Source organism: Leucopleurus acutus (genome assembly GCF_964270905.1).
Source record: "Leucopleurus acutus genome assembly, chromosome: 11".
Classification (NCBI taxonomy): Eukaryota; Metazoa; Chordata; class Mammalia; order Artiodactyla; family Delphinidae; genus Leucopleurus; species Leucopleurus acutus.
Window position 1 is genome coordinate 77,931,709 of NC_139152.1, and position 14,528 is coordinate 77,946,236.

General features: G+C 44.7%; 1 protein-coding gene across 1 annotated transcript in view; it reads right to left on the reverse strand.

Annotated features, from left to right (window-relative positions):
• Positions 1-1,107: 1,107 nt before the first annotated feature.
• The window catches only part of TMCC3 (transmembrane and coiled-coil domain family 3), a 68,920-nt gene continuing 55,499 nt past the window's right edge, over positions 1,108-14,528 (reverse strand). The window contains exons 2-4 of the mRNA XM_082850173.1: positions 11,091-12,007; positions 8,182-8,317; positions 1,108-3,087 (exon numbers count right to left, since the gene is read on the reverse strand). Coding sequence (XP_082706299.1) covers positions 2,785-3,087; positions 8,182-8,317; positions 11,091-12,007 — 1,356 coding nt within the window. The 3' untranslated portion in view covers positions 1,108-2,784. The remainder of the gene's footprint in view (positions 3,088-8,181; positions 8,318-11,090; positions 12,008-14,528) is intronic.

The window sequence follows — 14,528 nt, forward strand, 5'->3', positions numbered from 1 at the left end:
TTAAGTTCGCTGAGGGAGCCGGCGCTTACCCACCCCACCGCTGGCTTTCATCTCTAGGTACACACATGATGCTGACTGCCAACGAAAGGTGGGGAAGAGGATTCGTTAAATGTATATTGAATATCCAACTCCAGGGTATGTCATAGCTAGAGCACTATTTTCATTGTATATTTATAACATTTTATTTAATCTCCTTGGAGTGAAAAGCAGCAACAGTGGGAAAGTTTATTCTTTAAGAAGAAAATAATAAACTGCGGAGAGTGAAAGTCTCCTTGGAGGATATCGTCTTACTAAAAAGCTTCATGAACTTTCAATGAGACTCTAAAATAAATACACTGTGTAGGTTGAGCATATCCAAGTGAAAACAAGGTTTCTGAAATCTAATGAGAGTCACCAGAAATATGAATTCTTTAAAAAACAAAAAAAATTCATGATCAGGTGGGATGATTTAGATCCTACAGTATTTCAGAAGAGAGTCAGTTTCAAGCAGCTTCTATTAACAGCTCCAGCCTGGAGGGGGTGAATTGTGTTGCTTTCTTCTCCACCTTTCTCCCCGGGGAGGAGGCACACTGATCACAGGTCTGGCTGAGCGACGGAGCAGAGTGTTGGGGCGTGAGAAGGAGGCCCATGCCTACCTGGAGGGAAGGGCCAGGGATCTCACTCTTTCTCTCTAAACCACCAGCGGCATCTACACCTACCCTACTGCCTGGCACCTCCAAAGTGCCTCAGAAATGTTCACAGAAATCAAGAGGAGCCCATCCAGGAGCCATCTTGATTCAAGGGCCTAAGTTACACCCGGCCCTCAGCCCACATGGAGACTGAAGCCCACAGACAACAGGGAATGCTGGTCATGAAAACGGAAAAGCAAAAAGGAGCACAACATTGCTCCTCTCTCCCTTCCCTGGATCTGCAACCTGTTTCTGTCCCCTGGACTGGATGGACCACAGTGTATTTACAGCCAACTTGGGAGACCAGGGGAGAGCCTGGCAGTGAAAGGGGACACAGCCATGAGATGGGGTGGGACTCCCTCTTCCCTGAATGCAAGATACTTTAAGCCAAAGATTTTGTGAAATGATGTTTATTGTTTTAAAAAGCTCGAGTCTGGAATTAGATAGTAATGATAGTTGCCTAAGTGTGAATTGACTAAAACCACTGAATTGTAAACTTAAAAAAAAGCAAGCTTAAGTTGTATGAGACTCACCCACACTGGACTTGTACCAAACGCCTGACTATTCCGTTCCCTCAAACCATGGCTTATGTCACATTTTTTTCAGGAGATTTCCCTAAGAGCAGCTATTTGCAAATTATTACACTTAAAATGTAAATCCAGGCGATTGGATGTTTTCTGGAAGAAAATGTACACTAACATGCTTCTTTATGCCTTCAGATAACAAAACAGCTGGTGTGAGAAGTGGCTGAACAACAGTTTCCATTAGATTCTCATAGGACTTCCTTTTTGTTATATACGCAGAGAAACAGATCTAAAGGAAAATATTATCTGGGCTCAAGGTAGTGAATGGCATCCCCCAAACAGACCAAAGACGTTGACTTTCCATGGAGTGAAAGTGCGGCCACTCCACGTATTACCTCAGAACTTATCCTAAGAGAGAGATGGCAACCTTGGCTCAGACACTGGATCTAATTTATTTTATTCCTGCTGGTCTTTCAAGGTCTGACGAGGACCCTCCCTCAATCTTCATCCAGGTGACCTGCACCCACTCATCTAGCTGCCACCCAGTTAGATCACACGTCATATTTTCTTCCCCTTTTCCAGTGTACCTACCTCAGGGCACTTTAGCTTTATAAGCTACGATGCTGTTGTCCTTGAAGAGAAACAGAAACACTGCAACGTGAGCATCCTTTTTCATTTACTGAGTAAGCTTTGCTATCCCTCACAGACTGAATAAAGTGAATCACATCGCAGAGGGGCGCATCACAGCGAAGATGTGCCCAAACACAAACCTCCAGTGTAGTGCTTATGAGACATCAATTTCATGTTAAAGATGCTTTGGAAGCATCTCTACATGCCTTGAAGGTGGTGCATAAGACAACCAGTGAATGTGAAATCAGGAGTGCGGCTCCCTGGGTATAAGAAGGTAAGGCCCATTCATAAATATTCATGTCTTACCATTTAAAGAGAAACCGAACACTTAAGTTAGACTTTTGATGGATCAACAGGTGTGTTATAAGATTTCCATGTGATAGAGAGTCACGAACAGTTGACCACTGTGGACACTGGGCACACATGGGACCTATGGTCATCAGTGAACAGTGGGGCGGATTACACGGGATTTACTGTGCTTCCATGGGCCACACGTGCTCACATGGGCAACACCTATGCTTCTTCACCTCTCCAAGTCATGCCACACCCTCGCTGCTTATAGGACGCGGGGAAAACACAACCGCCAGCAAGAGTGCAGCTCAATTTTGACAGAGACTTAATTTAAGAGAGAGATTTAAAATCCCTTCTGGGTCACTAATCACACCAAGTGCTCAGCAACCAGAGGCTGACCATGCTGGACTAGGCAGGTGGGCAGGAAGCCTGGTCTGATTAAGGCAGTGAGCAACGCGGTGAGAGCATGGAAACAGATTCACGGTAACCACGTACAGGGACCCAGCTGGCAAGTGCTACCGAGAGAAGAGAACTGCAGTTATTTACAACGCGCAGCCGTGGCCCTTGTAATCTTCCGTCGGCACAAACGTTCATTTTAAAATCTGGTAGTATGCAGAGAATTTTCTCCAAAATAAAAACTTGAAAGAACATGAGGACAGGAACCAGCGGCTTCATCTTGGTATTATTATCCTTTCTATGGCACACAGAATATGGTCCCAGTTTTTACAGAATATTGCCAGGAGAGTCACAGCGAAGAAGGTGCCGAGAATGTGGAAGCGGCTCTTCATCATGGGCGAGATGAACTTGGCGATGGTGGACACACACACCAGGATGACAGTCATGAAGGCCAGGACCACATTGATGCATTTCCCCAGGAGGACCTTGGCGTTCACGGTGTCTGTCTGCAGGGCTTGCTGCTCCTGCTGGTGGAGCTCCAACTTAGAAATGCGAGTCTGGCAGGACTCCAAGGCTTCCTGTGGGCGAGAGGGAGAGCGAGGATCAAATGCTGTTGAGATCACCAGCAACATGTGAGCGTGAGCTGGGACGTGCGCGAGGGCCACCCAGCTCAGGATGCTGCTGCCTGTGCAGCTTCGAACTGACGATGATAACGATGATGACGGTGATGACAGACAGAGAAGTAAGACAAGAATCCCAAGGCTCACTTTATCCTGTCCTTCACAGACAGAACGCGCATGTATCTACAACCATGAAATGCCATGAATGAGGAATCACGGTTAGGTATTTTTGACTCCACCTATATTTAAAATAAAGTGCATAAAATACTGGCATCTGGTGGAACCATCAGGGACAAACCAGAAGAGGGGTGGGATTCCGTTTTGTGACAGGTGACTAACTCCAGTCACGGGGTAGGTGACATCTCCAACTGCTAGTCCTTTTGTTGTTTTCTTTTTGGCTGTGCCACACGGCATGTGGGATCTTAGTTCCCTGACCAGGGATCGAACCTGGGCTCCCTGCAGTGGAAGCACAGAGTCCTAACCACTGGACTGCCAGGGAAGTCCCACCAACTGCTAGTCCTTATTCCACTGCTCAGTCCATGTGCACCTGTTACAGACCAGTGGAGGACGGAGGGAGGGATGGGGCCCGGTTGACTGTGGGGCTCTCACGGCTGCTCTTCGAACGCTGCGTTACCAGGGCACTATCTGAAGCTACAGCTTCTCCCCAGATCTCATTCTTGCCAAGGCTTTGATTACTAGACACGGACGACTCCAGGTATCTCCAGCCCAGCTGTCTCTCTTGAGATTGACTCATGTGTCTACATGCGTCCTGGACATCTCCACTTTGAGCTTCTTAAAAGCACCTCAAATGCACCATGGCCAGTTGTGGATTCATATCTGCACCTTCCCTGCTCCTGCCATCAACCGTGTCCCTTCCAATTCCTCTTCTCAGAAAACAGCACCAAGTTGTCATGTGAGAAACGTGAGAGGCATGCCTTGACACCCCTCTCATCTAATCCAGCACCCGGCCCCTCCGATGCAACATCTGGTATTTAGCTTAACTGGTCCATTTCTCTCTCCTCCCACAGTAACCCCCCACCTCAGTCATCAGGGTCTCCACCTGCAGTAACTTTCCACTCATTTCTCTTCACACCCTCTTGGTCTTCAACCTCATGAATCCACTTTCCACACAGCAGCCCAAGTGATCTTTGAAGGACGCATATCTGATGTCACTCCTTCTTGTAGAAACTTTTAAATCTTTAACGTGGTCCAGGCCCAGCCACTGTCTCCTGCCTTGCTTACCTGGTAAGCCTCCTCCCCCCTCACTGTGTTCTGGCCATACCAGCTTTTTGAAGTTCTGAAAAGGACCATGCTCAGGGCCTTTGCACACGCAGTGTGCTGTGGCCGAAAGGTTTGCCTCCCCACACACCATTCCCCTCTATCTTTCAGGTCCCACATTGATGGTCACATCCTGAGGGACACCTTCCTGGACCCACCAGACTATGTCAAGTCTCCCTCTGGCCCTTGTCGCTAACCAAGGGACCACACCTGCACCGCGCCGTTATCCGCAGCAGGAGGTACGTGCTGGCTGAATGCTCCAGACTGGATGCCAGTAATGGGATATGAGGCTTGAGAGAGAAAAACCTTACACCTCTCGGGAGAAAAGGATCGAAGTAGAGGCGGTACAAGGAGCTCCTTTTAGTTCACGAGCCTGTTTTCCAACTCGTTTACCAATATGTGTTTGCTCAATTAAAATCCAGTCATGTTTTCAGGCTTTAAACGAGCATAATGGCTCCAAAACTTATTTACTTTCCTTCTGCTGAACATACTCTATGGGCCAAGGGTTCTCTGTTACTATAGCAACTTCCATTACACAGGCTACCAATAAAAAAGGTACAACTTCTTCAGATCTCACATTCTAAAAAGTTCCGGCTTTCTACAATGACAGGCGAGTGCCCCCAATATCATGCATTCTTTTCAAACACTTAGGCCCATGGTGTCCTCTCTTTTAGGCATGGCATGGAAAAGGTGATAGGACAGGATAAAAGATCAACATTTTAGGCAAATTCATTCATCTGTGATTGGGTTGATGAATTACATATACAAATAGACTAATCCTAGAACTGCCTTAGAACTTCTGTCAAATTTTTTACCAAAAGGAAAATCCAAGAAAATTAAGCAGTGAATTCGTAAGGAATTTTGGTCACAGTACCCACTAAGAGATATACAGCCCCACAATCTTTAGTACTTCCTCGGGCCCAGTATTTAACTTATTGGGGATAAGGACAGAGGACAGGATTGTCTTTAAACTCTTCTAATTGAGAATTCAGGGTTAAAAAACTCATTTGCGTTTTAAAACAACAACAAAACCCTTGCATCCCTATAGGCAACAGTCACCCTCATCTATACGACTCCATCATCTTGTATAACCCTTCCTATAAGAACAAAAGAAACAAGAAATAAAGAGGAAGCTGAGCAGGTCCAACTGCCAAAAGCCTCAAGAAATATGGCTACTCATACATAATAAATACAAAAATTGGCCAATATTTATTTTTATCCGCTTATTATGTGTCAGGTAAAGATTTAAGTACTTTACATGTCTTATCCCATTTAATCCTCTGGACAGCCTTTTGAGGTAGAGCTCATTAATATTTCCATTATATAGATGAGGAAACTGAGGCACAGCGTTGATGTTGCAGGTTTACGGTAAGAGGCAGAGCCAGGATTCTAACTATCCTAACAAGAAAGACCCTCCAGTCACTCACACAGGCATCCTCTTTGCACTTCTGAGCTACAAGGTGAAACTAGAAAATGCTGAAATGAACTCTTCTAAATTTTTAAGCTCTCTTTGTGAAGTCCCTCCCTTTATCTTACCCCTCCATCTCTAAAGTATGTTTCTTTTAAAAAAGGAATAATAATATAAACCCAAACAATCCCCTAAATAAGAAAACCATATATTTAGACATCAGCTAGTGGCATCCCAGACATATTCTAAAACAGAATGCTCTAATAAAACAGACTGCACTGTTCACCTGGCAACACTTCACGTTTAAATGGGTTCCCATTCTTTAAACCAGTCAGCAGTGAAGTTAAGTCTCCTAGCCCAGAGCAGTGGCAGAAATCCCCCAAGTGTCTTCTGCACCAGGGTCCTCAGAGGCGAACAAGTCTGATGCTGTGGCTCCCGGAATTGTCCAAGGAGACGTCTGGGATCAGCACAGGCTCAGCCCCAGACACAGTGTGGAACAAAACGTGGGTGGCTAAAAGTCTGGCTTACACATTGTGGGAGAAATCTCTCCTTCTGTTTCAGCCCCTTGTAAAGTGGGGCTGGAGAAAGTAAGTGCTGCCTACGAGAAAATGTGTAAAACTGAAGCTGAGCATGACTGCGAGAGTATACTTCTTTGTTTTTTTCTTTAAAAAGGTGATCAATGGGAATGTAAATCACTGCAGCCATTATGGAAAACACTATAGAGGTTCCTCCAAAAATTAAAACTAGAACTACAATACGACACAGCAATTCCACTTCTCTGTATATACCTGAAGGAAATTAAATCAGTACCTAGAAGAGAAATCCACACCCTCATATTTATTGCAGCCTTATTGACAATAGCCAAGACATGGAAACAACCCAAGTGTCCACTGATGGACGAATAAAGAAAATGAGGTACACATACACACACACACAGACACACACAGGCACACTATGCAGCCGTGAGAAAGAAAGAAATAGTTCCATGTGCAGCAACATGGACGGACCTAAAGGGTATTTTGCTAAGTGAAATGAGTCAGACAGAGACAAACAACTACTGTATGATCTCACTTATCTGGCAGAATCTAAAAGGGGAAGGGAGGTAAAATGGATGAAAGGGGTCAAAAGGCACAAACTTCCAGTGATAAGGTGAATAAGTCCTGGGGAATGTACTGTACAGCTTGGTCACTATAGTTAACAACACTGTATTGTATATTTGAAACTTGCTAAGGGAGTAAGCCTTAAAAGTTCTCATCATAAGAGAACAAATTTGTAACTATGTGAGGTGATGAATGTTAACTAAACTTATTGTGGTGATAATTTTGCAATATGTACACATACCAAATATTATATTGTACACCTTAAACTAACACCATTATATGTCAATGATATCAGAATAAAAACTGGGGGGAAAAGAGACCCTCTAGTACCCCTAAGAAAAGGAGCTCAAGAAGCCTAGGGTTGCTTCACTACAGCGTTAGTATCACATGAATACTGGAGCATGCCTTTGTTTATACTGATCCAGTTACCCCTTCCCTCCATCCATCAGGATCCCACCCACCTTCAAGTCCCACCTCCTCCAGGACATTTATTCACATTCATTACTCAAGGATTATCTGCAAGACCTTGGTCAAGTCACTTAACCTCTCTGTGCCTTGGTCTCCACATCTGAGAAATTAAGAGAATAACAAAAACTACCTCAAAGGGCTGTTGTGCGGAACAGATGGGGAAATTAGACATGTAAAGTGCTTTGATAGTGCTTGGAACACGGTATGCACTCAACTGCTTGAAATTCCCACAAATATGAAAGCTATTATTTTAGAGATGAGCAAATAGACTTAAGGCTTGCTCAGGACCATGAAGCTGGTAAATGGCTGGGACTGAAGTCCAGTGTCTGACCACTAAGTGGACCCCTGCCCCACTTGTCCATAGCTTGCTGGGCACTGCACGCCTAAATTTCTGAGGCTTTCAGAGTCTGCGTCACGTGATTTGGCCCTTGTTCACACTGTCTTGAGCCAACTGGCAGTTGTGTTACTTCTGACCCTCCACCTAGGCGAGCATGTCGAAGGCAAGATTTATCCAATGTTTTAAAATTTGTAAAAACTGTGGTGATGGTGGGGAGAGTAGAGTATCGGTGATAGGCTTGGGGTAGATAATAAATACTTGCTAACTAATTTAGGCAGAAAGTAAACAGAACATAGCTTAATGTCTGTAACATGAGCTAATGGGGTTAATATGGTGAAGAATAAATGTTTGCTCCACATGCCAGAAATCCCTTCAGGCTTGGGGGTAATGCACTTAGTTTGTTAAATGAATGAAAGGCTGGGAAGAGCCCACGTGAGCTCTAGTGGGGAGACGAAAGGCACCTGGATGTCCCGTGACCGCTCGTGGGCCTGGTAGGCCACCTTCTCCTCGATGCTGGCCAGCTCCTGCTTCAGGTTGGCCGTCTCGTGCTGATGCAGGTCCGTGAGGTCGTGCAGCTGGTCTTCCAGTCGCTCGTACCTTTCCAAAGAGAGGAGGTGATTCTGAACGTGACATTTCAAAGGTGTTCTGGCAGCACTTAGAAAACGACATCCTTTGTGTCTCACTGTCACCAGTGCCCCTTGGCTTGTTCTCATCCCCAGGCAGACTGTGCTTCCAAAAAAGTAAGTCAAGCTGTGGGGAACATGCTTTTGGAAAACACTGAACTCTAGCTCCAGAAAGGACTGGTCTCTGCAGTCTTAACTCTGTCCGCACCGCTGAGGGTTCATGCAAACCAAACCTGGCTTTTCCACCCACATCAGACCAACACCTGGCTGTGGGGACAACAGGACAGGCCTTATCACTGGCACATTCACCAGGGCGGGTCAGGAGACAGGGCTGTCAATCATCCTGCTAAAGGCGAGGACCCACTGGCATCCTGGTGCTTTTCCCTCTTCTGACCCCACAGAGCCTAATGGTTCACGGCCACAGCTCTCATGCGCCAGAGAGGCTGTAAGGAAATGACCGATTTCTACGCTGCAGCCAATTCCACTTATTTCCCAGTGCACACAGTGATTCCGAATACATGTGTCAGCGCTTAGGACTTAAGTGTCAATTAAAAAATCATGCTTCTTGCAAATTAAAGATGGTTTATCAGGCGGCACTTCCAAAAGTCCAAATCTAAAGTAACAGAACCACAAAGATTCCCATTCCCACCCCCCAATCCCCTCAGAGAAGGGGAATTTTGTATTGTATTTGAAACTGTGTAATATTTATTTGGAAACAGGAAGCACTATTTGGGGAAGGTGCATTAGCCTGGATGACTTCGATCAACGCCAGTTTTAGACGCTTAGTCACCTCATAGAATCATTTTAAAAAACACTTTGATATAGATTTAATGATTTTTCTCAGGTAGGACTTCACAGGTGCCCAATGTTGGTGTTTTGTAAGCAAGCCTTTAAAAAATCTCCTGACAGATGAATGGATAAAGAAGACAGGGTACATATATATATACAAAGGAATATTACTCAGCCATAAAAAAGTATGAAATAATGACATTTGCAGCACCATGGATGGACCTAGAGATTATCATACTAAATGAAGTAATAAGTCAGACTGAGAAAGACAAACATGATATCACTTATATGTGGAATCTAAAAAAAATGATACAAATGAACTTACTTATAAAACAGAAACAGACTCACAGACTTAGAAAACAAACTGATGATTTCCAAAGGGGAAAGGTGGCAGGGAGGGATGAATTAGGAGTTTGGGATTAATGTCTACACACTACTATACATAAACTAGATAATCAACAAGGACCTACTATATGGCACAGGGAACTCTACTCAATACTCTTAATAACCTATATGGGAAAAGAAGCTGAAAAAGAATAGATATATTTATAACTGAATCACTTTGCTGTACACCTGAAACTAACACAACATTATTAGTCATCTATACTCCAATGTAAAATAAAAACTAAAAAAAAAAATAAAGATCTCTTAAAGGAAGTAATATAGTGAGTGACCAAATCATGGAGATCACAAACACGTTATATAACAAATGAGAGCCAAAGCTGTCCTAACGGATGCTTGTGACTTGAAATAAAGGGATTCAAAGGGTGCTGTATCCCAAACTATCTGAATGGAATAAAGTCATCTGGAAAAACTGTGACGCAGAAACAGTTCTTATGTGACAAAGAATCCAAAGTCAAAGATGTAGGTGGAAAGTTTTTAAAAAATCATTTCATAAAATATGACAGCCGAAAAAAGCCACATCTCTAAATTAACACATATATAAAATCATATATCACATAAAAAACGTGTAAAGTAAATTTAAATTTTAACTCTTACCATATGTAATAGGCATTCACTTTTTTTTTTTTTTTTTTTGCAGTACGCGGGCCTCTCACTGTTGTGGCCTCTCCCGTTGCGGAGCACAGTCTCCAGACACGCAGACTCAGCGGCCATGGCTCACGGGCCCAGCCGCTCCGCGGCATGTGGGATCTTCCCAGACCGGGGCACGAACCCATGTCCCCTGCATCGGCAGGCGGACTCTCAACCACTGCGCCACCAGGGAAGCCCTAGGCATTCACTTTTTAATCTACATTTTTAGAAGTTAACATTTATTTGACAAAAAAACTTGGGGGTGCATATTTTTATTGGGAAAATGGTGGAAAATCACCTCATACTTGGGCGTACACACTTGTTAAGCTAGAGGCACCTAAACGCCAGCCTTACACAACACCGGACTTTAAAAATTAGCTAATATAATCCACAAGATTTGAATTTATTATTGATTATACTTATAATCTTAAGATTCCTTTTGAAAGCTCTTCATTTAGGGTGAAAAGTTTACTGAGCAAAATACAATATCATAAAAAAAATACACTATATAAAGACTTCAAGATTTATGTACCAAATAAAAGCTACCTAGCTGGACAATGAATTCGTTTTTTACTTGACAGTTATTATGGAGGGAAATCAAATACAGATCTACGAATTAGCGTACCGAGACCTCATAACAGCAGCCTACTGCGTCAGGAGCTCAATATGCACGAGTCATCGACTATATGGTGATATTTTAACAGACCCACATGTATAAGGTCTTTCTCTAAGCTGTCAGGCTGCAAGTCACAAATTACAAAACTAAGAATCACAAGGTATGGCAAGAACTACCGATTCCTAAATGCCTTTTGACCTATATCCATATTTACAGAAAATACAACCACTAGCATATCACCTTCGAGCAATCTCTCCGCAGGTAGTAACTCGTACTCCTGAAAGAATGTGAAGAGAAGAGCATGAAATACCTGTATGTCTCCTCTTGCAGGGTCTGAGAGATGAAGCCATACTCCCTCTTGAACTGCGCCTTCAGTGCCTCGATGTCCTCGGCCAGCTGCGCCTGGGTGTCCTTGATCTCCCTGAGCTCCTCCAGGATGGCCGTGAGCTTGCCCTGGCTGCCCAGTGTGCCAGTGCCCCCGGCCCCAAACGACTGGTTCCCGTTGCTATCGGCGGAGCCTGACGTGCCGCTCGAGCACTCGTCGTCGCTGCCGTACTTGGGCTTGTTCACGATGGTGGCGCTGCCCCCGTAGGCCCTGGCGCTGGTCTCGGGCCGGAACTCCTCCAAGGAGTTTCTTAGGTGAGCGATATTGTCGGCACTGCCAAACTTATTCCGGATCAAGTTGGCGAACTCTCTGGGCTTGCTGAAGACGAACACGGGTGGGGTGAGGGACACCCCCGGCAGGCCCGACTTACTGCTCTCCAGGCTGTGGGGAGCGGTGCGAGCCTTGGCCTGGGCATCCTTCAGAGGGGACTGGATGTCCTTCAGGTTGTCCTTGGCAATGTCCTTTGAGCTCCTGGGGGCCCCATTGTGCTCGAGCTCCCGGAGCTTTCTGTGATACTGCTCTAACTTCTTCTGCAGCTGGGCAATGGATTGAGCCGACTTCTGATTCTTCTTCTCAAAGACCTGCTTGATGCGGCCAGCCTGCTGCTTGTCTGCGCTGCTGACTAGTTCCAGATACTCTGCGACATTCCCATCGCGGGACGTTTGCTCGATTCTTATCTGCTCTGTGACCTTTAGAATTTTCTGCTTCAGGCTGTCCGCGCTGAGTTTGACCTTGTGGAAGTCCAGGATGCCATCTGGTACATCAAAGTTGAGGTTGGTGTCCGACCCGCCTCGGCGGATGTTCAGCGGAAGGCTTAGGGTATTCATGTCATGACGTTCTACCTGGAGGAGACAGGGAAGAAGCACTTTCAGACTAGAAGTCGAAGAGACAGTCGCTGTGATGGAATCTGTGCACACACAACAGACATACTTTACGCCCCAGATTTTCAAACTGCAAGTATTCGAAAGATAAAAACTCCCTACTATCCTCTCAAGTTGAATGCAGAACAACCCAACTCCTCCTGCACCCATGTATACGAACGATGAGATTCACCTCTGCCAGGGTATCTGACTTTCTGCCTGATTAGATAGTAACTCTTGGTTGCCAGGATAGAAAATACATAATGAGATGAGGTTATCAAGTCTGTTCTGGTTTCCCAAAGTGCCCAGGTAACTGGGATGCCTGCCATGCCCCATTCACAGTGAACTTCACCATTATGGGAAATGAACCCAATTCGGTACTCAATCATTTAAAAGGAAAATGGAAAAAAAGAAAAAGGAAGGGAGGGAGGGAGGGAGGGAAGGAAGGAAGGAAGGAAGCAAAGTCCCAGTAGGTACATTCGTCAACACAAGAAATTATTTTCTTAATGGAATGATTAAACAGATATGATGGAATAATATGGAGCAAGATTAATTTTAATAATTGAGTAATAAAACAACAGTATTCAGATATGGAAACAAATAACCCAAAACTCAACCAAAGTGATTAAAAACAACAATGGGGAGGGGGAAGGGGAAGCTGGGACGAAGTGAGAGAGTAGCACTGACATATATACACTACCAACTGTAAAACCGATAGCTAGTGGGAAGCAGCCGCATAGCACAGGGAGATCAGCTCGGTGCTTTGTGACCACGTAGAGGGGTGGGATAGGGAGGGTGGGAGGGAGATGAAAGAGGGAGGGGATATGGGGATATATGTATACGTATAGCTGATTCACTCTGTTGTACAGCAGAAACTAACACACCATGTAAAGCAACTATACTCCAATAAAGATGTTAAAAACAACAACAACAGTGACAATATTAAGACCATGTGAAATAGCTTTCTCACTCAAGGGCCACCTGGAAAAAAGGAATTGCAAAGCATCATTGAGCACCCTGGCAAAGGGGGTGGCTAGATTGTGCTCTAAAAGGGAAAGGCATGCACCCCAATGTTTACTGCAGCACTATTTACAATAGCCAGGGCATGGAAGCAACCTAAATGCCCATTGACAGACAAATGGATAAAGAAGTTTTGGTACATATATACAATGGAATATTACTCAGCCATAAAAAGGAACAAAATTGGGTCATTTGTTGAGGTGTGGATGGATCTAGAGACTGTCATACAGAGTGAAGTAAGTCAGAAAGAGAAAAACAAATACCGTATATTAACGCATGTATGTGGAACCTAGAAAAATGGTACAGATGAACTGGTTTGCAGGGCAGAAATTGAGACACAGATGCAGAGGACAAACGTATGGACACCAAGCGGGGAAAGCGGTGGGGGGTGGGGGTGGTGGTGTGATGAATTGGGCGACTGGGATTGATGTGTATAAAATTAATGACTAATAAGAACCTGCTGTATAAAAAAATAAATAAAATAAAATTCAAAAATTAAAAAAAAAACCATACTAGGAAACTTGGAAGGATTTCCATGAGGTATTGTTGAGTGAGGTATTGTTGCTGACAATAATGAATGAATGAATGAATGAATGGGAAAGGCAAATGTGGTCTGCGCGCCAGGCACTGAATGTCCACAGGGTTTGCCTTGCCTGAGCCTCACCACCATGGCAGGCAAAGAATGTGTTACATCCATATAACATGTAGAAACAGAGACTTAAAGAGCTAGGATTTGAATCCAAGTCACCCTAACGCTGGTCCTTTTTCTACCTCAGGACACTCTACTACTCTTGTCCCCAGAGGACTAAAAACAGGTCTTTATAGAGTCTGAACACAATCTCTAAACAAAAATACTTAAGATCTAAACTGAAGCATCTTATTTTTCAAGTTAACAACCCTTTGATTAGCAAAGTGCCTTGATATAGAGTCTTGACAGAAAAAATGGGAGACAGGACAATATTCAGCTCAAGTTAGCTTTTTTTTTTTTTTTTTTTTTTTTTGCGGTACGCGGGCCTCTCACTGTTGTGGCCTCTCCCGTTGCGGAGCACAGGCTCCGGACGCGCAGGCTCAGCGGCCATGGCTCCCGGGCCCAGCCGCTCCGCTGCATGTGGGATCTTCCCGGACCGGGGCACGAACCCGTGTCCCCTGCTTTGGCAGGTGGACTCTCAACCACTGCGCCACCAGGGAAGCCCTCAAGTTAGCTTTTTTTAAGGAGAGAAGAGGCTGACATAGTAAAAAATCGCTAAGATAATAACAGACCTCATACTGCCAAAGTGACTCAGGCTCAAATGTGGACCATTTCCAACAGTGAGCATTAACATTCTGCCACATGAAAAAGGCTACCCAGGGCTTTTTCCGAAAGGGGGGAGCCCAACGGTACAGTGGGACACAATCCCAGGTCGGTGGGTCAGGCCTCTTTCACAACTTACAAAAGTTTGTTAGCGTTATTTCTCGACCCCTCTCTTCCCACACACAGCTTTGT